Source organism: Falco rusticolus, chromosome 4 (assembly GCF_015220075.1).
Source record: "Falco rusticolus isolate bFalRus1 chromosome 4, bFalRus1.pri, whole genome shotgun sequence".
In the NCBI taxonomy this organism is placed as follows: Eukaryota; Metazoa; Chordata; class Aves; order Falconiformes; family Falconidae; genus Falco; species Falco rusticolus.
The window spans coordinates 50,161,005-50,186,844 of NC_051190.1; the positions used below are offsets into that span (position 1 = coordinate 50,161,005).

The window sequence follows — 25,840 nt, forward strand, 5'->3', positions numbered from 1 at the left end:
ACTAAACAGTTTATCTAACCAATCCCAAGCATCACATTGTTGAAGATGAGAAACTCCATCCTTTAATCTTTGGATGCTAGCATGAATTGATTCCAAATGATCTGAAAGGTTCATGCAACACATCCCTTCAAACTCTTCACAACCATGACCTTGTGCCAGAAGCAAAAAATCTATTGCAGAGCTCTATTTTGTCCTTGAGGCCTTGTCCTACAGCTCTGTCGGCGCCTGTTCCTGACGTCCATCAGCAAGCCATGTTAGCCCACCAATTCTATCATCTGAATTGGCGATCCTTGTATCATCAATTTGGCCAATAGGGTCTCTCTGAGGCAGCTGCACGCAGCATTGTTGCAGCCTGCCCACACTGTCAAAATGTTACTTCTGTGCCAAATTAGGGAGTTAATCCTAGAGGCCTTCAAGCTTTACAGCTCTGGCAAACAGATGTAACTGATTACAGTGAGTTTGGCAGACAAAAATATGTCCATGGTAAAAAGAGATACATATTCTAGTGCAATGATTGCTACTGCCCACACAGGTGAGACCAGTCGTGACGTCATTCGGCACTGGCAACGTGCTTTTTCTGTGCTCGGTGTCCCTCTTGAAATCAAAACGGACCGTGGACCTGCCTATAATTCCAGGCCCGTCAGTCAGTTCCTTTCCCAATGGGGGATCTCCCACTAATTTGGTATTCCCCATTCCCCTAGGGGCCAAGCCATCGCTGAACGCATGAATGGTACTCTTAAATGCCACCTTGGAAAACGCAAAGGGGGAATGAAGGGAATGACCCCAGAGGCACGATTAGAGAAAGCATGTTATGTTTTACACTTTCTGAAAATCTCTGCTGACCATGCGGTGCCTCCCATTGTGCAGCACATGGTGTCAATTGGTGACAAGCCGCAAAAGCACAAAGGCGCCTTAGTACGCATGAAAGACCCTTGTACCGGGCATTGGTTGGGACTGTGTGAATTGTTAACTTGGGGGAGAGTTATGCTTGTGTTTCTACAGCTGAAGGTCTGCGATGGATACCTGCTCGCTGTGTGCGGCCTAGGCTTAGCGTGCCAGACCATGGGAGCACTGCTGCCGCCAGTCAACGCAAACACTAATGTGTGGTCTCCTTACTGAACCAGTCCTTGTTTGGTGTGCCCTTCCTCAAAACTGACTTGCAGACATTGTTGCAAAAAAGTGAATGTAAGATTTTGACAAAGAATGTGGGGAACGGAGAATGTTACTGAAAGCCTTGTTATTTGGGATGATTACCTCTGTATAATGTTAATCCAAAAGAGGTTGATATTGTTTGCACTTTGAATGTTGATAGTTGTTTTTATGTAGATGCTGTAGTAGTAGGAGGCCATGATGGGACCATGACACCCGCACAAATCAACACGTCAACATGTTGATAAGCATAATGTGCTCAAAGACAATATAACTTTGGATGAAGCATGTAATGATGTGGTTGATTTATGGAACTGATGGGAACGTATTGCAGTGGTTCTTCTCTTATCCGGAGCAACAGCAGGGAAAGCATTCAAGAGTTAAATCACCTTGTTTGTTAGGCAAAGAGGGTCCCTCGTGGAGTTGGCCAAGTCATGACAATCACACCAATATGGCTACATGCTGTAGTCCCTTTATTAAACAAACAGGTCATTTTTATTACTTAAACCGACTGCTCAATCGACTTTACACACAGCTGATTGGATAAAAGTCTCTGGGCCATGTAGGGGTCCGTGTCGCTGATTGGTGAGCATGCTGCAGGCACCTGATCTTAGTGTGCCGCTGAGAGTGTGCTAATTTCGCGGTTCCCAGGACTTGCTCTGCACCTGGCTTCTTGTTTGTGCATAGCTTGTTTTCCTTCTCCCACTGCTTGTTCCCAGGACAAGTTAAAGCTGCTCTGCAGCTTCAACTAACAGGCCTGGGTTCTCCAACCCAGACAATGGTAACATATGTCCTTGGTCCTTTAAACATCCCTCTACAGTTAAGAACGTGAGTCAAATTTGCCACTATGACATACAAAACAGAGCAACTATTGCCCTTTTGATGTTGGCTCAAGGACACGGCTGAGAGGATTGTGATGGTATGAGCTGCATGGATTTTAGGCACCCCATTGCAGCAACACGTTATCAAAATCTGAGAAAATGTCATCCTTTGGGGCATCAATTCACTCAATTGGCAGTATTCTTTGTTTGATAATGCCTTGGTTGCCGTCGTCTTTGCAAGGGCCCTGCAGCACACGGCAAAATATGGTACTAGCTGTTCAGAAACAAAAGGGGGGAATGTTGGGGAATGCAGAGGACCTGCAGACAAGTTAGTTGACTTCAAATACTTAGTCCTGTACCTCTAAGACAGCCACAAATTGTCAGGTATGTCAACAGGATGTGAAGAACTGGAATTTAAAACCACAGCCTACGGGCACCTACAGCAACAGCAAATAGCAAGCAAGAAGAAGAACACAAAAACCTGTCAGGGACTGACACATGTACTATCTAAGATATATAAAAAATTTGTATAAACAAGAAAGGCCATTTTGTCCAAACCCAGCCATGAAGACATAGTGTTTTTTCAGTCTGCCTCCAACTGCGTCACCGCAGGTTGCTCCACATGGGATCCCTGTCGCAGAGCTACCAGACCCCCTTCCGCCCACAACTGACCACGCTCACGCTAGAGGGCTCCGCAGTGGCTTCGGCTCGGTGACACCTCTGACTATCGGAGTGCTGGGGTAGCAAACTGTGCGTTGGGGACATTACCAAGCCTGCTAGGAGTGCAGGGGAGTGGACTTTGCGCTCTGTGCTACGAGGTACACCTGAGGCCTCTTGACAGAAAGCCGGACTTGTTTGGGGAGGGAGCATGCTCCAGCATCATCCGCAGAGCCATAAGAACTCCTTTCACTGCATGATCAAGAGGAAGCAAAGGGCATGCCCATGTTTCCAGAGATCCCAGTTCAGCTGGAGGCATGCCCTGCAGTCCTGGGTAGGAACAGAGCTGGGAGCTGCAGCACCATGGCTTGCCGGGGCCCAAGCACAGAGCAAGAGGAGGACGGTCCTGGCAGCTTCAGAGGCAGGCCCTTCTGCAGCTCCCGCAGGGGGGGCATGCCTAGGTGGGCAGCAGCTGAGGGCATGCATGCTCAAGCACCTCCAAGTCCTTCCTGCCTCTGGGAGGTGGAGAGGTGGCCAGTGGTTGGCAGGCCTGGTCCTCTTGCAAGGTGGGGACGCTGGGGCTGAGCAGGCACGTCGGCTGACACCGCAGGCCATCCACATGCCTGAGAGGCTCTCTCTCCCCTCTTGCTTGTCACCTCGTCCAGCTTCAGGTTCACTAGTGAGCTGTGCACGCGCACAGGGCTCCCAGCAGCAGCTGGCCCGAGACACTGGGGCTTTCCAAGCGCTGGCTGCCTGTGGCGTGTCTTGCCGTCGGCCTTTGCTAGCAGCCAGGCCTGGGGACCCACCGCGCAGCAGGTGCAGAGTGGTCCCACACAGGAAGGGCTTTGGGGTGGCTCTCCAAAAGAAGCCAGTGGGTACTGTGGTGATTAGGCGCAGGGCTCAGGCAAGCAAGGCAGCCAGCACTTTGCTTCTGTGTGACCGGCTCCTTGATCCCCCCTTCTCTCCATTTGCCGTGCTTATACGTGCCCCTCATCTTCCCTGAGTCCTGCCTCTCTCAGCCCTGCTCTCCTCCCAGACACGGGGCCAACCCCAGTTATTTTTTCCCCCCTTTGCTCCCAGGTTTGCCCCATCTGTCAACACACATGGTCTTTGGGTGTTGTTAGCTAGGTCACCTTGGACTTGTGTGCCATTACTGACGGGCTTGCCTGGGAACTGCTGTCCCTGCCAGAGTCCTCTCCGCCAAATGACCCCAATCTCTTCCTTCAAGCGTCTGTGAAGTGTGGCCACCTCTGACGGCATTCTCCGCTAGCCACCTGCCAAAACTGGTGCTGAAAGAGCAGGGTTTCCCCAGCAGACAAGTTGTCTTCTCCAAGGCCGCCTTCTGCCTGCTCTCAGCAGACACATGGGAACCGGCTGCCGGTCCCTTTTCAAAACACAAAGCAGCCTTGAGCCCGCTTGCTTGGAGGCCAGTTCTGGGGCCTAGGAAGCCCTGCTGCACCTCAAGGGCCTTGAGAGCAGCTCTTCCACTTTCAGACAGAGCCTGCGTGGTCCTCCTCCTCGGGACCCGATTGCTCCCTCCGCTGTGCGCCTTATGCCTCACCACAGAAGCCAGGATGGCAGCAGGGAGCTGCCGCACCTTTCACAAGCTTGGAGGCTGCCAACCTTCAAGCCACTGCTCTCGACCCTCCAGGGACCTAGCCCTGCTGTGCAAATGCAATGCATGTGCCTGGCTCCTTCTTCTCTCCTGCACTCCAGCAGGAGAGTGAGCAAGGCTCCTTCAGTCAGCGGCAGAATGCAGACTCATGAGACAAGACTGATGCAGGATTCACCAAAGCCATGGACAGTGATGGCACGTTGGGCTGCGAGCAGGAGCATACTTCTCTCTCTAGAGCTTCACGTTGATTGCCCTTGCCACAAGTGGATGCTCAGTGTGCGCCCAGAACTGCAATCAAACTCAAAGACAGCAAGGATACAACACCTGCCAGAGCGCGTTGCTGTGGCTGACATGGCCAGTGAGGAGTGTGCTGCACCTGCATTTCACTGTGCTTTGTGCAGGAAGGTTGACGTTGCTGGGCTGTGCTTGGCTTATTTGGCTTGCCCAGCACTGCTTGGCTGCCACGGCCATCAACAGATTGGCTCTTCAACACCCAAGCACGCGCATGCTGCTGTAGTCATTGTGTTCTTTGTTGTGTGTCTGTTTGTTGGGAAGGAGCCGGTGGCACAGGGCTGCAGAGAGCAGGGCGGCAGGGAACTCCCCAAAGAGGCTGCGAGGCCACGCTGGGTGTTGCCCTGTGAGCTGTTAGCAGGCAGAGCTGGGAGCCAGGCGCTGCTGCCTGCCACGGGGCCTGCCCACCCTGATCGTGCAAGCAGGGCATTGCGTGGGGCTCTGTCAGGGGTGTGCGATCCCAGCTTCCGCCTCCAGTCCTGCTTGGAACCCCTCCTGTTGCCCCCCATCCCTCCCCCACCGCCACCACGCCCAGCACCTGGAACCAGGCACTCTGTGACATCAGCCCCGTGTCCAAGGGTACCCCAGGAACGGGAATCCTGCGGGCACTCTGTCGGTGGCCGTAGGGGTGGCGACAAGCCTTCGTTCTTGCAGCTGCCACATGTTGCTGGTAGTGATGGATGTTCTCCTCCTCCTCGTTGTCCTGCTGGCCGTGTGCTGTCCTGTGCACGGCACATGGGATAGCTGTGGGTAAGTGGCCCGAGGCTCTGGGAGGGACATTGGGCAACCCTTGTGAGCTTCTCTGGAGGGGTCCTGCTTATCCCCCATGGCCACCCCAGTGGCTCTTGAAGGCCATCTGGGAGGCTCAGCTCCTTGCCATCACCCAGGCTGCCGGCACAACTCGTCTACGGGCTGAAGCAGAAAGCAGGGAAAGGGGAGCGGGCACACACCCCACGGGTTTCCTCGGCCCTTCTGGCCATGCCTTGAGGGGAGGGAAGACAGCTGGCCTTTAGCCGGAATGGCACAAGCTTCCATGGAGCTAACCAGAATGGAGTTTCTGGTTACAGAGGCACCTGCGGCCTTCGGCCTGCGGCTTTTCACTACGGCATGTCGCGCGTTGTGGGTGGCACAGATGCCCAGCCAGGGGCCTGGCCCTGGATCGTCAGCATCGAGGCTCTCTTGGAAGGAGGCACGGCGCACATCTGCGGGGGTTCCCTCATCAGCCCACAGTGGGTCCTCACAGCAGCCCACTGCTTCTTCGAGGCCAGGTAAGGAGGACCAGGGTTCAGGGTTAGCCCCACACTCTAGCAGGTGCCCTGAGCACACCAGCACGTGCTGCAGCATGTCCTGTTGCCCTGCAGTACGCCCAGTGCCTGGGCACTCCGCAGCCACCTGAGAGGCTGCTCAGGAGAAGGCTGGCTCATGCCACTGCTTCCCAGCAGCCTCCAGCTCGACACTGCTTGAGCCCAAGGAGCACGTGGTCTGTCGCACCCTCCCAAGCACTGCTTTCCTCTCTGCCTTGCCAAGCAGAAGGCAGGGCGACTGCTGTGCTGCTGCAGCATGTGGCTCTGCTCCCTCTGAGCCCTCTCTCCATCTGCCTTCCAGGAACATCACCATGTGGCAGGTGGTGGTAGGTGCCACCCAGCTGACCCAGCTGGGACCTGAGGCCCAGGTGCGCAACATCAAGCAGCTGCTGGTTCACCAGCACTTCAATAATATCACGTGGAGAAACGACATTGCCTTGCTGGAACTGGAGCAGCCTGTCCAGTGCAACAGCCATGTACAGCTTGCCTGCGTGCCCGATGCCTCGCTGAGAGTCTCGGAGCTGACAGAGTGCTACGTCAGTGGCTGGGGTGCCAGGACTGCAAGAGGTGAGCTCCCAAAATGTAGTCACGTTGCGAGCGCAAGCTTGGCCAGCTTGGGGAGGCAGGTTGCTCTTCCTGACAGCAGAGGCGAAAGCCAGAATCAGGCTGTGGGGACGTATGCCTCTTAGAGAGGGGGGCGTGAGCCACTGACCCAGAGCAAGGCAGAAAGGAAGGAGCGGTCCAGCGCCTCCCCACATGCAAAGCCAAGCCCCGGGATAGGGCTTCAGTCACGCAGGGAAGGAGAACTGGCAATGAGCTGCTGGGTGTTCATTCCTTTCTGTGCTCTTCACAGCTGGAGGATCGGCGTATGTGCTGCAGGAGGCCCAGGTCCACCTCATTGATGCCGGGGTCTGTAACAGCAGCGGCTGGTACAGAGGGGCCATCCACACCCACAACATCTGTGCTGGCTATCCGCAGGGTGGCATCGACACCTGCCAGGTAGGAGCGTGCTACAAGCCAAGCCCCGGCAGCACGGGCAGCCCCGCCACAACCGCCCAAACCTGCACCGTCACTGGCTTTTCCTGGCCACTCACACTCCCATTGCTGTGTCCCCACTGCTGAGGGCCTCACCGCCCTTCCCCTTTTGCACGCCTTTGCCCAGGGCCTGCCTGCCTTGTCCCAGAGGCCTGGCACTATGTCCACAAAGCCCACCCAGTGCCCTTGGCAGCCCAGAGCTTCTCCATCCCATACGTGCAACATCCTTCTGCAGCACCTGCAGGACAACTGTGCTGCAGGGAGAGCGAGCCCTGCCTTACAGGCCCACCGCCCCCTCCCAGGAAAGCTTCTCCAGAGCTTGGCTGGCCACTAAATACAGCTCTGGAAGTGCCATGAGAGGGAAGGAGCCAGCCACTGGGCTGACGGTGGCCACCCAACAACCCCTTCATCCTCTCTCCTCTGCTGCAGGGGGACAGCGGTGGGCCTCTTGTGTGCCAAGACAAGAGCGCTGACTACTTCTGGCTTGTTGGCCTGACCAGCTGGGGGATGGGCTGTGCGAGAGCAAAGAAGCCCGGAGTCTACACCTCCACCCAGCACTTCTACAACTGGATCCTGGAACAGATGGGCCTGCACACAGCAGTAGCGACTACTGCAAGGCCGCAGCCAGCCTTCACCTCCACCCCTGTTCACAGGCCAACACCAACAGAAGCAGGAAGGTTTACACCCTGCCCACTTCCAGTGCAGAAGCTGTGGGATTTCCTTTCTTGGCTGCAGAAGTTGGTGCAGTTCCTAATAGGAGAAAAAGTTTGATCACCGGGACGGAGAGGATCCAGGGCTGGCTGCAGCGCACCACCACCACCATTTCCCGCTGGGGCAATGCCTGCTGATGCAAAGGCAGCCTCAGTGTCAAAGGCCTGCTCTGTCCTGCCCGCGCTCCTCTCAACGGAAGAGCTCAGCTGGCTGAGTCCCTGCAATAAAGTGTTTCAGTTCTGTGGCTAACCAGGCGCCAGTCCTCTTCAGTCTCGTGTGCAAGGCCAGGACTTCCACGCCCGGCACCTGCCGGAGGAAGCAGGCTGCAGGCAGACTGCAGGAGCGGGCTGGAAACTAGGACCATGCGTTGCAATCAGTTAGCTGAGGGGAATGTGCTCGAGCTTTTCTAGACAGCAATTAACATGATGAGACATGTTTGCAGAGCACAGGGGAGTGGGAGACAGATGGCGCCAAGGATGGCGCCAAGGAGCGGTAACACCTTGCTGTTAATTGATGATAGTTAACCACCAATCAGGGATTGCCTGGTATACAAGGCTTAGCTTCAAGAACCAGTTTTAAACGTGCAGCTTTTGAAAGTGTATATAAGCTCATGCTTTGGTACAATAAATGGACATTTGCTTGCATCAAGCTGTGTCCCGTCTCTTCATTCGCCGCAAATTGGTGACCCCGACGTGATCCGTTTAAGGATCTAACGTGAAGGGCTTTCGAATCGCCTAACTGAGCGACATGCAGCGAATCCCACAGAACTTGGAATGATCCGCTGAAAGGAAGCAGGAGCCGGCCGGCCAGAAATCCCTCCGGAGCTGAGAGGTGAGCTGTGGGAAATCCGTAATGGGGAATCAGGTTTCGTCCTCAGAAAGAGACGTATATGAGCTTATGCAAGGTCTCCTTAACAAACATAAGAAAAGTATTTCTGGGCAAGACCTTAAAGCAATGCTCAAGTGGGTGCAAGTAAATATGCCCGCAGTGACTGCATCTACAATTTTTACGCTGGAACGTTGGGACGACACAGGGGTGAAATTGTGGGATTCTGCGACAAAAGGCAATACTGAGTCCCACTGTCTGCTCTCTTCATGGAGAGTTATTTTTGAGACTATGAAAGCACAGGAAGAAAAGGCAGAGGAAGGAGAGCAGGAGGAATCGCAAGCTCCTATAGCTCTTTCCTTATCAGCCTCTAAGTCACAGTGCTCTAGAAACCTGGGTGTCAATGCAGTGGAGTATCCGCCAGAAGAAGATCCCTTTGACCCGGGACCAGTAGACCCTGAACAAGAACCTGATTTATAGCCTCCTGATCTGCGTGATGTGTGGGCAAAAATAAAGAAACAAGCCTTAAAGGAGGAGGATTTAGAAATGGCTAAAACTATAGTTGCTCTGGTCTTGTATTCTCAGGGTCGGGCAGGGGGAGCACGATGGGAGGCTCTTTCTTTTTCGGTTGTTAAAGAGCTGCACCACACGGTTACGGAACATGGTATGTCTTCTCCCTAGTTTATAAGTCTGTTATCTTCTGTGTTTGATACTTATGTCATGACTCCTCATGATTTGAAATCTTTAGCACGATTGCTACTAACCCCAACTCAGTACACGTTATGGGAGTCGCATTGGAGAGGGGGACTGCAAGCACTCCTGCTCACGTATGTCAATCACAATGATGCTGCATTAGCTGCACTGACAATAGAGCATCGTACGGGCACCGGTGCACATGCTGATCCTGTAGCGCAGGCTCAACACTGCCCCCGTGCGGCTCTCGAGGCAATTAGAGAAGAGGCCAAAAAGGCTTTTTTCCAGGTTCCTGACGTACAAAAGCCACAAAAAGCTTTTACTAACATCACTCAGGAGTCTCGAGAACCTTATATGCAGTTTATTGATAGACTAAAACAGGCTTTGGAACGTCAAGTAGATAATGCGGAAGCTCGGGATATATTGTTAACAAAACTACCTGTTGAAAATGCTAATGTTGATTGTAAAAGGCTATTGAAGTCTCTTCCCAACCCGAACCCCACTTTGGTGGAAATAGTGAAAGCATGGAACCGAATCGGTACGGTTGACCACAAGTTTGAAGCTATGGCTGCTGCTTTTGCAGCGATGCGTGGTGTGGGGAATTGCTATGGTTGTGGTAAGCCTGGTCATCTAAAGAGAAATTGTCTTGCTTGGGCTGCAGGGAATAGACAACAACCTCCTGGTCCTGGAGTTTGTCCGACATGTCAGAAAGGGCGTCATTATGCTAATCAATGTCGATCTAAGTATGACTTCCAGGGACAACCGATACAGGGAAACCGACCGCGGAGCGCGGGGCAGCGACGCGCGCAGACACAAGCGCCACAGCTGACATTTCAACAACCTCGGAGAGAAGCACCGACACCTCAAGTCCCTGTCCAGCAACCTCAGGCAGCGCCGGATTGGACCTGGCAACCTCACACACAGTAACACTGCTCGATTCCTCGGTTCATTTATTATCAACAAATGTCAAAGGACCATTACCCCCCGATACACAAGCTCTATTAATTGGTAGATCTTCCACAACATCGTCTGGTCTCTTTGTTTTACCAGGTGTTATTGACTCTGACAGCGTGGACGAAATCAAAATCATGGCATGGACTCCGTTTCCACCTTGTACGATACCTCAGGGTAGTCGAATAGCGCAATTGATTCTGATTCCGGCAAGGGTAAGCTCTCTTATCACTGATCATCCTCCGCAGAGGAGAGCAGGTTTTGGATCCACAGGGTTACCTCACATTTTGTGGGTACAATCTATTTCTCCACAGCGACCTATGTATCAGTGTACCCTTATTTACAATGACCAACAAATAGCACTAAATGGAATCATTGACACTGGAGCTGATGTCACAGTAATTTCTCAAGCCAAATGGCCTCCGCAATGGCCACTGACTAATGTCTCTCAGACACTGGCTGGGATAGGGGGGACCGGTAACAGTCGTCAGAGTTTGGAACTAATTCGAATTCAAGGACCAGAGGGACATGTGGCTTCTGTTAAACCTTTTGTGCTACCAGTCCCTATGGTTTTGTGGGGACGTGACGTATTGTCACAATGGGGGATGTCTATCCAAACACATTTTTAGATGGGGCCATTGAAGTGCGCGACACCCTAAAAATAACCTGGAAAACTGATGCTCCTATTTGGGTGGATCAATGGCCCCTTCCTTTGGAAAAACTTCGCGCACTTCAAAACTTAGTCTCAGAACAACTGTCCCAAGGACACATTGAACCTTCTACTAGCCCATGGAATTCACCAGGTTTTGTTATTAAAAAACAAACTGGCAAGTGGCGCTTGCTCCATGATCTCAGAAAAATTAATGATGCTATGGAAGATATGGGAGCCCTCCAACCCAGGCTCCCGTCCCCAGCTATGATCCCTCGACATTGGCATCTAACTGTCATAGATCTTAAAGATTGTTTTTTCAGTATCCCGTTGCATCCAGATGATGCCCCAAAATTTGCCTTTTCAATTCCAAGCATCAACATGCAAGCTCCGTTGCACAGATATCAGTGGGTTGTACTGCCACAAGGTATGAAAAATAGCCCTACAATGTGTCAATGGTATGTTGCGAAAATACTCAGTCCTGTCCGAAACGCTATGCCTACTGTGTTATTGTATCATTATATGGATGAACTTTTAGTGGCAGCACAACATCACAAAGTCATGGAGGAAGCTGTAGCCCTTGTCGCAGATGCCGTGAATTCGGCAGGTCTCTCTATAGCACCAGAAAAAGTCCAGAAGTTTCCCCCTTGGAAATATCTGGGCTGGCGAATAAGAGCACAAACTATTGTTCCTCAACCATTGCAGATCAATACCAATGTAAAAAACCTGCACGATGCACAAAAATTACTGGGAACAATAAATTGGGTTCGACCACTATTGGGAATTTCTAATACAGACTTGGGTCCTCTGTTTGACCTACTTAAAAGGGGACACTAATCTTTGTTCCCCACGTAATCTTAACTCTGAAGCAGATGCATCTTTACAAAAGGTTGCCTCAGCTATTGCTTCTCGACAGGCCCACCGATGGGCCCCTGAACTACCTTTTAACTTGATTATTTTAAACCCTGTACGACAGCCTCATGCCCTGATATTGCAATGGGACCTTCAGAACTCAGACCCCCTGTTAATTATTGAATGGATCTTTTTACCTAACCAGTCTACAAAAACTATTTTGGCACAACATGAAATGTTTGCCTCTCTGATTGTTAAAGCTAGATCACGCCTGTTAACCTTATCAGGGAAGGATTTTGTCTGTATTTGTCTACCAATAACAACGGTATACTTACAATGGCTTTATCAGCAATCAGACACCTTTGTTATGGCACTTGCTGACTATACAGGTCAACTAAGTTCTCATCCACCTTCACACACACTGTTTAACATTGACTTTTGTCTGATGTTAAAACCCAAAAGAAGCGAACAACCCTTACAGGCACTTACTGTCTTTACAGATGGATCAGGCAAATCACATAAATCTGTTCTCCTATGGTGGGATGATCAACGGAGACGATGGGACTCGGACATAGAGACAGTCTCCGGTTCACCTCAAATAGGAGAACTGAATGCAGTTGTTTGCGTTTTCCGAAAATGGAACGTACCACTCAAGCTTGTTACTGATTCAGCTTATGTTGCAGGTATTGTTACACGAGCCAAAGCTTCTGTGCTGCGGAATGTTTCACATTCACAACTTTTTACCCTGTTACAGGAACTTATTTTCCTTTTGGACTCTCGATCTGCACCTTATTTTGTTATGCATATTAGATCTCATACCTCACTACCTGGTTTTCTGGCAGAAGGCAATCGACGAGCTGATCTGTTGACGTTACCAGTTCAAGTATTGCCAGACCGCATTGCACAAGCTAAACTGAGTCGCTCTTTTTTCCATCAAAATGCTGGAGCTCTTAAGCGACAGTTTGACCTTACTTCTCAACAAGCGTCAAATATTATTGCTGTCTGTCCTGATTGTCAAAAACATTCTTTCCCATCAATTGCTGCAGGACTTAACCCTAGAGGATTACAAAGCCTACAATTATGGCAAACAGATGTCACACATTATTCTGAATTTGGTAACCTTAAATATATCCACTCTTCCATTGATACATTTTCAGGTGCCTTGTTTGCCTCTTGTCACACAGGAGAAAAGGCCCGAGATGTTCGTAGACATTTAATGCGTGCTTTTGCTACTTTGGGTATTCCCTCAAAGATAAAGACAGATAATGGTCCAGCTTATGTTTCAACAACTATAAAAACCTTTTTTGCCCTATGGGGTATAACTCATATTACTGGCATTCCTCATTCCCCCACCGGTCAATCTCTCGTTGAACGGTCTCATCAGTCTCTAAAACGTCTATTACAACAACAAAAAGGGGGAATGGCTATTCCGGAGGAACGGTTACAGAAAGCATTGTATGTTTTTAATTTTTTAAATTGTTCTTTAATAGATAACAACCCACCGACAGTTCGACATTTTACTGCAAATACCTCCTTCGAGGCACGGGTTAAAGCCCCAGTATTGGTTCGAGAACCAGAAACAGGTAAAATTATGGGACCATATCCTCTTGTTACATGGGGAAAAGGTTACGCTTGTGTCTCCACAGAAAGAGGACCCAGATGGATCCCAGCAAAGAATGCACGACCTTTCCCTGAACCTTTACCGCAGACAACTGATACCGACACCGACCCTACAGAATGAAATAAAAACTGCGTGATGATTTCTGTTTTGCATTAATGTCAGGTAACCAAATTCAGGATCTAGCATCTAGATTTCGCTTTTTACAGAGCTCGGAACGGACAATATCGCCCTGGATTAAACCACTTAACAAAGGGAATACGTTTGGACCAGACCAGATCCCCAACGCACTGACGGCACCACTAGCAGATATTATCTTCCATTACATCGACTTTCAACGACACTGTCATGAACCAGATTGGACAGCGTCTCGATTTCTACAGTTATGTTGCTATGAGCGTGGACCATCTTGTCAACCGTGGATCAAGATTCATTGTGAACTCTGTGATCACGATCGCTGGCGAGTTGTAAGACTAAGGGACAGATGGGGTCATTGGATGTGCTCTGAGTGTAATAATCAGATATTAAGGTTTAATCATATACAGTGGGCTGAACGTTTTATGGGAAAACCTCTTTTGGAATTAGAGGGAGTTATAGGGTTGGGTTCTGAGATTTTTCCAAACTTAGTTTTTGCAAATTTTTTATCATTGATTGAAAGCCTAGAAGTACGGGCTATTGCACGGTTGTTGTTTCAATATATTGTATTAGCAAGCAGAATTTATATTATTAACAAGAACATTATTGTAGGATTAGAGAGTGGACGATCAATTGCAGTGCCTCGGTCGTGGACAGTACGACCAGAAGAATGGCTGGTTGTAAAACGACAATGGAAAAAGAAAAAGAGAAACAAGCGTTGTCAGTAATATGGATAATGATGCTCATACCTGGACCTTGGCCTATTGAAGGTAGCTCTTCTCCCCCTTTTCTACCAAAGGTAAATGTTTGGGTCACGTTGGCGAACTTGACTGGACAGGATACTCTGTGTCTTGCTATGGCCACTCCGGATCAGCCTTTTTCCACATGTCTTGTGGGCTTACCATTAGATGAATGGCCTATACCTAGGGACCTTCAAAGTCTTTTTCCACCCAAAAACGTATCAAAAAATGTGACAGACAATTGGGATGTATGGATACCCCATCTCCCACTGGCTACTCTGGAACCGCAGGAAACTGAACTCCTTGGTTCAGTACAAATGGATTTTTGCATAAAATTTAACTACACGGGAAAGAATCAGTCTAGGGCATGGGACGTTTCCCCTATTCATCCTGTTTTTAGAAATGCAAGTACCTGGTGTAATTACACTGCTAACAACTTGTCTAAATCTAGCAATACTCCGCTCTCACTACCTGCTGGAGTATTTTTTATTTGTGGTGATCGAGCATGGCCTGTCATTCCTTCTCATATAAAAGGAGGTCCGTGTAGCTTAGGGCGACTTTCCGTCCTGACTCCTAACACATCTATGATTTTACAACATCGCTACTGTCGAAGGACAAAGCATGGCGTTCATGCATTTGCCTCCAATTGTGATGATAACATGCAATTTTGGTCCTTTGGCCAACGCTTTATTGCATCTCTTCGGTTGCCTGGAGCTGCTGCAGGAAAGGCTCTAGCAACATTAGATAAGCTTGGCTGTTGGCTTGCCAAACAAACCAATGCCACAAGCAGTGCCCTGTCTGGTCTTTTATTAGATGTTGATAGTGTTTGCCACGCGACATTACAGAATAGAGCTGCAATAGATTTTTTGCTTCTGGCACAAGGTCATGGTTGTGAAGAGTTTGAAGGGATGTGTTGCATGAACCTTTCAGATCATTCGGAATCAATTCATGCTAGCATCCAAAGATTAAAGGATGGAGTTTCTCATCTTCAACAACGTGATACTTGGGATTGGTTAGATAAACTGTTTAGTGGTTGGGGCATTTCAGGATGTTTAAGAAGTTTAGTGAAGATGGTTATATATAGATGGTTATATATGCTTTAGTTGCTTTTTTGTTTGTTTTATTACTTATACCTTATCTTTTACAATGCTTGCAAAAATTAACAACTCGTCCGATTTCAGGGGTTCTTTTTGTGCAACAGGAAAAGGGAGATGTAGGACAAGGCCTCAAGGACAAGAGTCCAAGTACTGATAGCCTGATGAATAGAGACTTGTTAGAACTTGTAGGGCACTAGCCCTGGGAACAAAGGAACAAGCTAACTGCAGACCCCTGAGCCGTTACAGTTGAGGAGGCAACCAGACGGACAGAGAAACAAGTAGCCAGGTAAGGGAACGCATAGCGCCGATAAGTAACTTTGTTAATCAAGAAAGCCGGGTAGAAAGAAGCCCCCTAATTTTGGAATAGAAATTGTTGCTAGGTCAAGGTAAACCAATAAGTTCCTATTGTTTTAACGGTGTGCCTTAAATATCAACCAATCAGTGTTTTTTACGCTTAAGATTTAACCAATCAGTGTGTAATATGTAGAAGGTAGAAACGTATATATGTGTAAGAAAATCACTAATAAACGGACAACTTGCTTGCATCAAGCTGCATCCCGTCTCTTCATTTGCTGCACCAAGCCTGCTAGGAGTGCAGGGGAGTTGCGCTCTGTGCTACGAGGAACACCTGAGGCCTCTGGACAGAAAGCCGGACTTGTTTGGGGAGGGAGCATGCTCCAGCATCATCCGCAGAGCCATAAGAACTCCTTTCACTGCATGATCAAGAGGAAGCAAAGGGCATGCCCATGTTTCCAGAGATCCCAGTTCAGCTGGAGGCATGCCCTGCAGTCCTGGGTAGGAACAGAGCTGGGAGCTGCAGCACCATGGCTTGCCGGGGCCCAAGCACAGAGCAAGAGGAGGACGGTCCTGGCAGCTTCAGAGGCAGGCCCTTCTGCAGCTCCCGCAGGGGGGGCATGCCTAGGTGGGCAGCAGCTGAGGGCATGCATGCTCAAGCACCTCCAAGTCCTTCCTGCCTCTGGGAGGTGGAGAGGTGGCCAGTGGTTGGCAGGCCTGGTCCTCTTGCAAGGTGGGGACGCTGGGGCTGAGCAGGCACGTCGGCTGACACCGCAGGCCATCCACATGCCTGAGAGGCTCTCTCTCCCCTCTTGCTTGTCACCTCGTCCAGCTTCAGGTTCACTAGTGAGCTGTGCACGCGCACAGGGCTCCCAGCAGCAGCTGGCCCGAGACACTGGGGCTTTCCAAGTGCTGGCTGCCTGTGGCCTGTCTTGCCGTCGGCCTTTGCTAGCAGCCAGGCCTGGGGACCCACCGTGTGGCAGGTGCAGAATGGGACCACACAGGAAGGGCTTTGGGGTGGCTCTCCAAAAGAAGCCAGTGGGTACTGTGGTGATTAGGCGCAGGGCTCAGGCAAGCAAGGCAGCCAGCACTTTGCTTCTGTGTGACCGGCTCCTTGATCCCCCCTTCTCTCCATTTGCCGTGCTTATACGTGCCCCTCATCTTCCCTGAGTCCTGCCTCTCTCAGCCCTGCTCTCCTCCCAGACACGGGGCCAACCCCAGTTATTTTTTCCCCCCTTTGCTCCCAGGTTTGCCCCATCTGTCAACACACGTGGTCTTTGGGTGTTGTTAGCTAGGTCACCTTGGACTTGTGTGCCATTACTGACGGGCTTGCCTGGGAACTGCTGTCCCTGCCAGGGTCCTCTCCACCAAATGACCCCAATCTCTTCCTTCAAGCGTCTGTGAAGTGTGGCCACCTCTGACGGCATTCTCTGCTAGCCACCTGCCAAAACCGGTGCTGAAAGAGCAGGGTTTCCCCAGCAGACAAGTTGTCTTCTCCAAGGCTGCCTTCTGCCTGCTCTCAGCAGACACGTGGGAACCGGCTGCCGGTCCCTTTTCAAAACACAAAGCAGCCTTGAGCCCGCTTGCTTGGAGGCCAGTTCTGGGGCCTAGGAAGCCCTGCTGCACCTCAAGGGCCTTGAGAGCAGCTCTTCCACTTTCAGACAGAGCCTGCGTGGTCCTCCTCCTCGGGACCCGATTGCTCCCTCCGCTGTGCGCCTTATGCCTCGCCACAGAAGCCAGGATGGCAGCAGGGAGCTGCCGCACCTTTCACAAGCTTGGAGGCTGCCAACCTTCAAGCCATTGCCCTCGACCCTCCAGGGACCTAGCCCTGCTGTGCAAATGCAATGCACGTGCCTGGCTCCTGCTTCTCTCCTGCACTCCAGCAGGAGAGTGAGCAAGGCTCCTTCAGTAAGCGGCAGAAGACAGACTGACGAGGTGAGACTGATGCAAGCTCTTGCAAAGCTGCGAACAATGGCACGTTGGGCTGCGAGCAGGAGCATCCTTCTCTCTCTAGAGCTTCACGTTCATTGCCCTTGCCACAAGTGCCATGGTCAGTGGGTGCCCAGAACAGCAATCCAACCCACAGACAGCAAGGATATGACACCTGCCAGAGCGCGTTGCTGTGGCTGACATAGCCAGTGAGGAGTGTGCTGCACCTGCATTTCACTGTGCTTTGTGCAGGAAGGTTGATGTTGCTGGGCTGTGCTTGGCTTATTTGGATTGTCCAGCACTGCTTGGTGCCACGGCCATCAACAGATTGGCTCTTCAACACCCAAGCACGCGCATGCTGCTGTAGTCATTGTGTTCTTTGTTGTGTGTCTGTTTGTTGGGAAGGAGCCGGTGGCACAGGGCTGCAGAGAGCAGGGCGGCAGGGAACTCCCCAAAGAGGCTGCGAGGCCACGCTGGGTGTTGCCCTGTGAGCTGTTAGCAGGCAGAGCTGGGAGCCAGGCGCTGCTGCCTGCCACGGGGCCTGCCCACCCTGATCGTGCAAGCAGGGCATTGCGTGGGGCTCTGTCAGGGGTGTGCGATCCCAGCTTCCGCCTCCAGTCCTGCTTGGAACCCCTCCTGTTGCCCCCCATCCCTCCCCCACCGCCACCACGCCCAGCACCTGGAACCAGGCACTCTGTGACATCAGCCCCGTGTCCAAGGGTACCCCAGGAACAGGAATCCTGCGGGCACTCTGTCGGTGGCCGTAGGGGTGGCGACAAGCCTTCGTTCTTGCAGCTGCCACATGTTGCTGGTAGTGATGGATGTTCTCCTCCTCCTCGTTGTCCTGCTGGCCGTGTGCTGTCCTGTGCACGGCACATGGGATAGCTGTGGGTAAGTGGCCCGAGGCTCTGGGAGGGACATTGGGCAACCCTTGTGAGCTTCTCTGGAGGGGTCCTGCTTGTCCCCCATGGTCACCCTAGAGGTTCTTGAAGGCCATCTGGGAGGCTCAGGTCCCTGACAGCATCCAGGCTGCTGGCACAACTCGTCTACGGGCTGAAGCAGAAAGCGGGGAAAGGGGAGCGGGCGCATGCCCCACGGGTTTCCTCGGCCCTTCTGGCCATGCCTTGAGGGGAGGGAAGACAGCTGGCCTTTAGCCGGAATGGCACAAGCTTCCATGGAGCTAACCAGAATGGAGTTTCTGGTTACAGAGGCACCTGCGGCCTTCGGCCTGCGGCTTTTCACTACGGCATGTCGCGCATTGTGGGTGGCACAGATGCCCAGCCAGGGGCCTGGCCCTGGATCGTCAGCATCGAGGCTCCCTTGGAAGGAGGCACGGCACACATCTGCGGGGGCTCCCTCATCAGCCCACAGTGGGTCCTCACATCAGCCCACTGCTTCATCGAGGCCAGGTAAGGAGGACCAGGGATGGGGGCTAGCCCCACACTCTAGCAGGTGCCCTGAGCACACCAGCACGTGCTGCAGCATGTCCTGTTGCCCTGCAGTACGCCCAGTGCCTGGGCACTCCGCAGCCACCTGAGAGGCTGCTCAGGAGAAGGCTGGGCTCATGCCACTGCTTCCCAGCAGCCTCCAGCTCGACACTGCTTGAGCCCAAGGAGCACATGGTCTGTCGCACCCTCCCAAGCACTGCTTTCCTCTCTGCCTTGCCAAGCAGCAGGCAGGGCGACTGCTGTGCTGCTGCAGCATGTGGCTCTGCTCCCTCTGAGCCCTCTCTCCATCTGCCTTCCAGGAACATCACCACGTGGAACGTGGTGGTAGGTGCCACCCGGCTGACCCAGCTGGGACCTGAGGCCCAGGTGCGCAACATCAAGCAGCTGCTGGTTCACCAGCACTTCAGTAATATCACACGGAGGAACGACATTGCCTTGCTGGAACTGGAGCAGCCTGTCCAGTGCAACAGCTACGTACAGCTTGCCTGCGTGCCCGATGCCTCGCTGAGAGTCTCGGAGCTGACAGAGTGCTACGTCAGTGGCTGGGGTGCCAGGACTGCAAGAGGTGAGCTCCCAAAATGTAGTCACGTTGCGAGCGCAAGCTTGGCCAGCTTGGGGAGGCAGGTTGCTCTTCCTGACGGCAGAGGCGAATGCCAGAATCAGGCTGTGGGGACGTATGCCTCTTAGAGAGGGGGGCGTGAGCCACTGACCCAGAGCAAGGCAGAAAGGAAGGAGCGGTCCAGCGCCTCCCCACATGCAAAGCCAAGCCCCGGGATAGGGCTTCAGTCATGCAGGGAAGGAGAACTGGCAATGAGCTGCTGGGAGTTCATTCCTTTCTGTGCTCTTCACAGCTGGAGGATCGGCGTATGTGCTGCAGGAGGCCCAGGTCCACCTCATTGATGCCGGGGTCTGTAACAGCAGCGGCTGGTACAGAGGGGCCATCCACACCCACAACATCTGTGCTGGCTATCCGCAGGGTGGCATTGACACCTGCCAGGTAGGAGCGTGCTACAAGCCAAGCCCCGGCAGCACGGGCAGCCCCGCCACAACCGCCCAAACCTGCACCGTCACGGGCTTTTCCTGGCCACTCACACTCCCATTGCTGTGTCCCTACTGCTGAGGGCCTTACACCCCTTCCCCTTTTGCACGCCTTTGCCCAGGGCCTGCCTGCCTTGTCCCAGAGGCCTGGCACTATGTCCACAAATCCCACCCAGTGCCCTTGGCAGCCCAGAGCTTCTCCATCCCATACGTGCAACATCCTTCTGCAGCACCTGCAGGACAACTGTGCTGCAGGGAGAGCGAGCCCTGCCTTACAGGCCCACCGCCCCCTCCCAGGAAAGCTTCTCCAGAGCTTGGCTGGCCACTAAATACAGCTCTGGAAGTGCCATGAGAGGGAAGGAGCCAGCCACTGGGCTGACGGTGGCCACCCAACAACCCCTTCATCCTCTCTCCTCTGCTGCAGGGGGACAGCGGTGGGCCTCTTGTGTGCCAAGACAAGAGCGCTGACTACTTCTGGCTTGTTGGCCTGACCAGCTGGGGGATGGGCTGTGCGAGAGCAAAGAAGCCCGGAGTCTACACCTCCACCCAGCACTTCTACAACTGGATCCTGGAACAGATGGGCCTGCACACAGCAGTAGCGACTACTGCAAGGCCGCAGCCAGCCTTCACCTCCACCCCCGTTCACAGGCCAACACCAACAGAAGCAGGAAGGTTTATACCCTGCCCTCTTCCAGTGCAGAAGCTGTGGGATTTCCTTTCTTGGCTGCAGAAGTTGGTGCAGTTCCTAATAGGAGAAAAAGTTTGATCACCGGGACGGAGAGGATCCAGGGCTGGCTGCAGCGCACCACCACCATTTCCCGCTGGGGCAATGCCTGCTGATGCAAAGGCAGCCTCAGTGTCAAAGGCCTGCTCTGTCCTGCCCGCGCTCCTCTCAACGGAAGAGCTCAGCTGGCTGAGTCCCTGCAATAAAGTGTTTCAGTTCTGTGGCTAACCAGGCGCCAGTCCTCTTCAGTCTCATGTGCAAGGCCAGGACTTCCACGCCCGGCACCTGCCGGAGGAAGCAGGCTGCAGGCAGACTGCAGGAGCGGGCTGGAAACTAGGACCATGCGTTGCAATCAGTTAGCTGAGGGGAATGTGCTCGAGCTTTTCTAGACAGCAATTAACATGATGAGACATGTTTACAGAGCACAGGGGAGTGGGAGACAGATGGCGCCAAGGATGGCGCCAAGGAGCAGTAACACCTTGCTGTTAATTGATGATAGTTAACCACCAATCAGGGATTGCCTGGTATACAAGGCTTAGCTTCAAGAACCAGTTTTAAACGTGCAGCTTTTGAAAGTGTATATAAGCTCATGCTTTGGTACAATAAACGAACATTTGCTTGCATCAAGCTGCGTCCCGTCTCTTCATTCGCAGCAAATTGGTGACCCGACGTGATCCGGTGAAGGATCTGATGTGGAGGGACTCTCGAATCGCCTAACTGAGCGACATGCAGCGAATCCCACAGAACTTTGAATGATCCGCTGAAAGGAAGCAGGAGCCAGCCGGCCAGAAATCCCTCCGGAGCTGAGAGGTGAGCTGTGGGAAATCCGTAATGGGGAATCAGGTTTCGTCCTCAGAAAGAGACGTATATGAGCTTATGCAAGGTCTCCTTAACAAACATAAGAAAAGTATTTCTGGGCAAGACCTTAAAGCAATGCTCAAGTGGGTGCAAGTAAATATGCCCGCAGTGACTGCATCTACAATTTTTACGCTGGAACGTTGGGACGACACAGGGGTGAAATTGTGGGATTCTGCGACAAAAGGCAATACTGAGTCCCACTGTCTGCTCTCTTCATGGAGAGTTATTTTTGAGACTATGAAAGCACAGGAAGAAAAGGCAGAGGAAGGAGAGCAGGAGGAATCGCAAGCTCCTATAGCTCTTTCCTTATCAGCCTCTAAGTCACAGTGCTCTAGAAACCTGGGTGTCAATGCAGTGGAGTATCCGCCAGAAGAAGATCCCTTTGACCCGGGACCAGTAGACCCTGAACAAGAACCTGATTTATAGCCTCCTGATCTGCGTGATGTGTGGGCAAAAATAAAGAAACAAGCCTTAAAGGAGGAGGATTTAGAAATGGCTAAAACTATAGTTGCTCCGGTCTTGTATTCTCAGGGTCGGGCAGGGGGAGCACGATGGGAGGCTCTTTCTTTTTCGGTTGTTAAAGAGCTGCACCACACGGTTACGGAACATGGTATGTCTTCTCCCTAGTTTATAAGTCTGTTATCTTCTGTGTTTGATACTTATGTCATGACTCCTCATGATTTGAAATCTTTAGCACGATTGCTACTAACCCCAACTCAGTACACGTTATGGGAGTCGCATTGGAGAGGGGGACTGCAAGCACTCCTGCTCACGTATGTCAATCACAATGATGCTGCATTAGCTGCACTGACAATAGAGCATCGTACGGGCACCGGTGCACATGCTGATCCTGTAGCGCAGGCTCAACACTGCCCCCGTGCGGCTCTCGAGGCAATTAGAGAAGAGGCCAAAAAGGCTTTTTTCCAGGTTCCTGACGTACAAAAGCCACAAAAAGCTTTTACTAACATCACTCAGGAGTCTCGAGAACCTTATATGCAGTTTATTGATAGACTAAAACAGGCTTTGGAACGTCAAGTAGATAATGCGGAAGCTCGGGATATATTGTTAACAAAACTACCTGTTGAAAATGCTAATGTTGATTGTAAAAGGCTATTGAAGTCTCTTCCCAACCCGAACCCCACTTTGGTGGAAATAGTGAAAGCATGGAACCGAATCGGTACGGTTGACCACAAGTTTGAAGCTATGGCTGCTGCTTTTGCAGCGATGCGTGGTGTGGGGAATTGCTATGGTTGTGGTAAGCCTGGTCATCTAAAGAGAAATTGTCTTGCTTGGGCTGCAGGGAATAGACAACAACCTCCTGGTCCTGGAGTTTGTCCGACATGTCAGAAAGGGCGTCATTATGCTAATCAATGTCGATCTAAGTATGACTTCCAGGGACAACCGATACAGGGAAACCGACCGCGGAGCGCGGGGCAGCGACGCGCGCAGACACAAGCGCCACAGCTGACATTTCAACAACCTCGGAGAGAAGCACCGACACCTCAAGTCCCTGTCCAGCAACCTCAGGCAGCGCCGGATTGGACCTGGCAACCTCACACACAGTAACACTGCTCGATTCCTCGGTTCATTTATTATCAACAAATGTCAAAGGACCATTACCCCCCGATACACAAGCTCTATTAATTGGTAGATCTTCCACAACATCGTCTGGTCTCTTTGTTTTACCAGGTGTTATTGACTCTGACAGCGTGGACGAAATCAAAATCATGGCATGGACTCCGTTTCCACCTTGTACGATACCTCAGGGTAGTCGAATAGCGCAATTGATTCTGATTCCGGCAAGGGTAAGCTCTCTTATCACTGATCATCCTCCGCAGAGGAGAGCAGGTTTTGGATCCACAGGGTTACCTCACATTTTGTGGGTACAATCTATTTCTCCACAGCGACCTATGTATCAGTGTACCCTTATTTACAATGACCAACAAATAGCACTAAATGGAATCATTGACACTGGAGCTGATGTCACAGTAATTTCTCAAGCCAAATGGCCTCCGCAATGGCCACTGACTAATGTCTCTCAGACACTGGCTGGGATAGGGGGGACCGGTAACAGTCGTCAGAGTTTGGAACTAATTCGAATTCAAGGACCAGAGGGACATGTGGCTTCTGTTAAACCTTTTGTGCTACCAGTCCCTATGGTTTTGTGGGGACGTGACGTATTGTCACAATGGGGGATGTCTATCCAAACACATTTTTAGATGGGGCCATTGAAGTGCGCGACACCCTAAAAATAACCTGGAAAACTGATGCTCCTATTTGGGTGGATCAATGGCCCCTTCCTTTGGAAAAACTTCGCGCACTTCAAAACTTAGTCTCAGAACAACTGTCCCAAGGACACATTGAACCTTCTACTAGCCCATGGAATTCACCAGGTTTTGTTATTAAAAAACAAACTGGCAAGTGGCGCTTGCTCCATGATCTCAGAAAAATTAATGATGCTATGGAAGATATGGGAGCCCTCCAACCCAGGCTCCCGTCCCCAGCTATGATCCCTCGACATTGGCATCTAACTGTCATAGATCTTAAAGATTGTTTTTTCAGTATCCCGTTGCATCCAGATGATGCCCCAAAATTTGCCTTTTCAATTCCAAGCATCAACATGCAAGCTCCGTTGCACAGATATCAGTGGGTTGTACTGCCACAAGGTATGAAAAATAGCCCTACAATGTGTCAATGGTATGTTGCGAAAATACTCAGTCCTGTCCGAAACGCTATGCCTACTGTGTTATTGTATCATTATATGGATGAACTTTTAGTGGCAGCACAACATCACAAAGTCATGGAGGAAGCTGTAGCCCTTGTCGCAGATGCCGTGAATTCGGCAGGTCTCTCTATAGCACCAGAAAAAGTCCAGAAGTTTCCCCCTTGGAAATATCTGGGCTGGCGAATAAGAGCACAAACTATTGTTCCTCAACCATTGCAGATCAATACCAATGTAAAAAACCTGCACGATGCACAAAAATTACTGGGAACAATAAATTGGGTTCGACCACTATTGGGAATTTCTAATACAGACTTGGGTCCTCTGTTTGACCTACTTAAAAGGGGACACTAATCTTTGTTCCCCACGTAATCTTAACTCTGAAGCAGATGCATCTTTACAAAAGGTTGCCTCAGCTATTGCTTCTCGACAGGCCCACCGATGGGCCCCTGAACTACCTTTTAACTTGATTATTTTAAACCCTGTACGACAGCCTCATGCCCTGATATTGCAATGGGACCTTCAGAACTCAGACCCCCTGTTAATTATTGAATGGATCTTTTTACCTAACCAGTCTACAAAAACTATTTTGGCACAACATGAAATGTTTGCCTCTCTGATTGTTAAAGCTAGATCACGCCTGTTAACCTTATCAGGGAAGGATTTTGTCTGTATTTGTCTACCAATAACAACGGTATACTTACAATGGCTTTATCAGCAATCAGACACCTTTGTTATGGCACTTGCTGACTATACAGGTCAACTAAGTTCTCATCCACCTTCACACACACTGTTTAACATTGACTTTTGTCTGATGTTAAAACCCAAAAGAAGCGAACAACCCTTACAGGCACTTACTGTCTTTACAGATGGATCAGGCAAATCACATAAATCTGTTCTCCTATGGTGGGATGATCAACGGAGACGATGGGACTCGGACATAGAGACAGTCTCCGGTTCACCTCAAATAGGAGAACTGAATGCAGTTGTTTGCGTTTTCCGAAAATGGAACGTACCACTCAAGCTTGTTACTGATTCAGCTTATGTTGCAGGTATTGTTACACGAGCCAAAGCTTCTGTGCTGCGGAATGTTTCACATTCACAACTTTTTACCCTGTTACAGGAACTTATTTTCCTTTTGGACTCTCGATCTGCACCTTATTTTGTTATGCATATTAGATCTCATACCTCACTACCTGGTTTTCTGGCAGAAGGCAATCGACGAGCTGATCTGTTGACGTTACCAGTTCAAGTATTGCCAGACCGCATTGCACAAGCTAAACTGAGTCGCTCTTTTTTCCATCAAAATGCTGGAGCTCTTAAGCGACAGTTTGACCTTACTTCTCAACAAGCGTCAAATATTATTGCTGTCTGTCCTGATTGTCAAAAACATTCTTTCCCATCAATTGCTGCAGGACTTAACCCTAGAGGATTACAAAGCCTACAATTATGGCAAACAGATGTCACACATTATTCTGAATTTGGTAACCTTAAATATATCCACTCTTCCATTGATACATTTTCAGGTGCCTTGTTTGCCTCTTGTCACACAGGAGAAAAGGCCCGAGATGTTCGTAGACATTTAATGCGTGCTTTTGCTACTTTGGGTATTCCCTCAAAGATAAAGACAGATAATGGTCCAGCTTATGTTTCAACAACTATAAAAACCTTTTTTGCCCTATGG

The 25,840-nt window shown here is 50.9% G+C and overlaps 4 protein-coding genes across 4 annotated transcripts in view; all 4 read left to right on the forward strand.

Moving 5' to 3' along the window:
- Nucleotides 1–5,169: 5,169 nt before the first annotated feature.
- Nucleotides 5,170–7,643, forward strand: LOC119145904 (acrosin-like). Its single transcript, XM_037382693.1, has 5 exons — nucleotides 5,170–5,283; nucleotides 5,601–5,801; nucleotides 6,139–6,404; nucleotides 6,691–6,836; nucleotides 7,302–7,643. Exons 1-5 carry the CDS (start codon nucleotides 5,195–5,197, stop codon nucleotides 7,641–7,643), a joined length of 1,044 nt encoding a protein of 347 aa, XP_037238590.1. The 5' UTR covers nucleotides 5,170–5,194.
- Nucleotides 7,644–8,844: 1,201 nt separating this feature from the next.
- Nucleotides 8,845–11,492, forward strand: LOC119145946 (endogenous retrovirus group K member 5 Gag polyprotein-like). The gene is made up of 2 exons (XM_037382802.1): nucleotides 8,845–10,024; nucleotides 10,152–11,492. Exons 1-2 carry the CDS (start codon nucleotides 9,129–9,131, stop codon nucleotides 10,159–10,161), a joined length of 906 nt encoding a protein of 301 aa, XP_037238699.1. The 5' UTR covers nucleotides 8,845–9,128; the 3' UTR covers nucleotides 10,162–11,492.
- A 6,671-nt stretch (nucleotides 11,493–18,163) lies between these two features.
- The window catches only part of LOC119145944 (acrosin-like), a 60,901-nt gene continuing 53,224 nt past the window's right edge, over nucleotides 18,164–25,840 (forward strand). Inside the window, exon 1 of the mRNA XM_037382798.1 lies at nucleotides 18,164–18,257. Within this exon, the coding sequence (XP_037238695.1) occupies nucleotides 18,169–18,257 (89 nt within the window). The 5' untranslated portion in view covers nucleotides 18,164–18,168. The remainder of the gene's footprint in view (nucleotides 18,258–25,840) is intronic.
- LOC119145947 (endogenous retrovirus group K member 5 Gag polyprotein-like) lies at nucleotides 21,817–24,464 on the forward strand. The gene is made up of 2 exons (XM_037382803.1): nucleotides 21,817–22,996; nucleotides 23,124–24,464. The coding sequence occupies exons 1-2, from the start codon at nucleotides 22,101–22,103 to the stop codon at nucleotides 23,131–23,133; spliced, it is 906 nt and encodes a 301-aa protein (XP_037238700.1). The 5' UTR covers nucleotides 21,817–22,100; the 3' UTR covers nucleotides 23,134–24,464.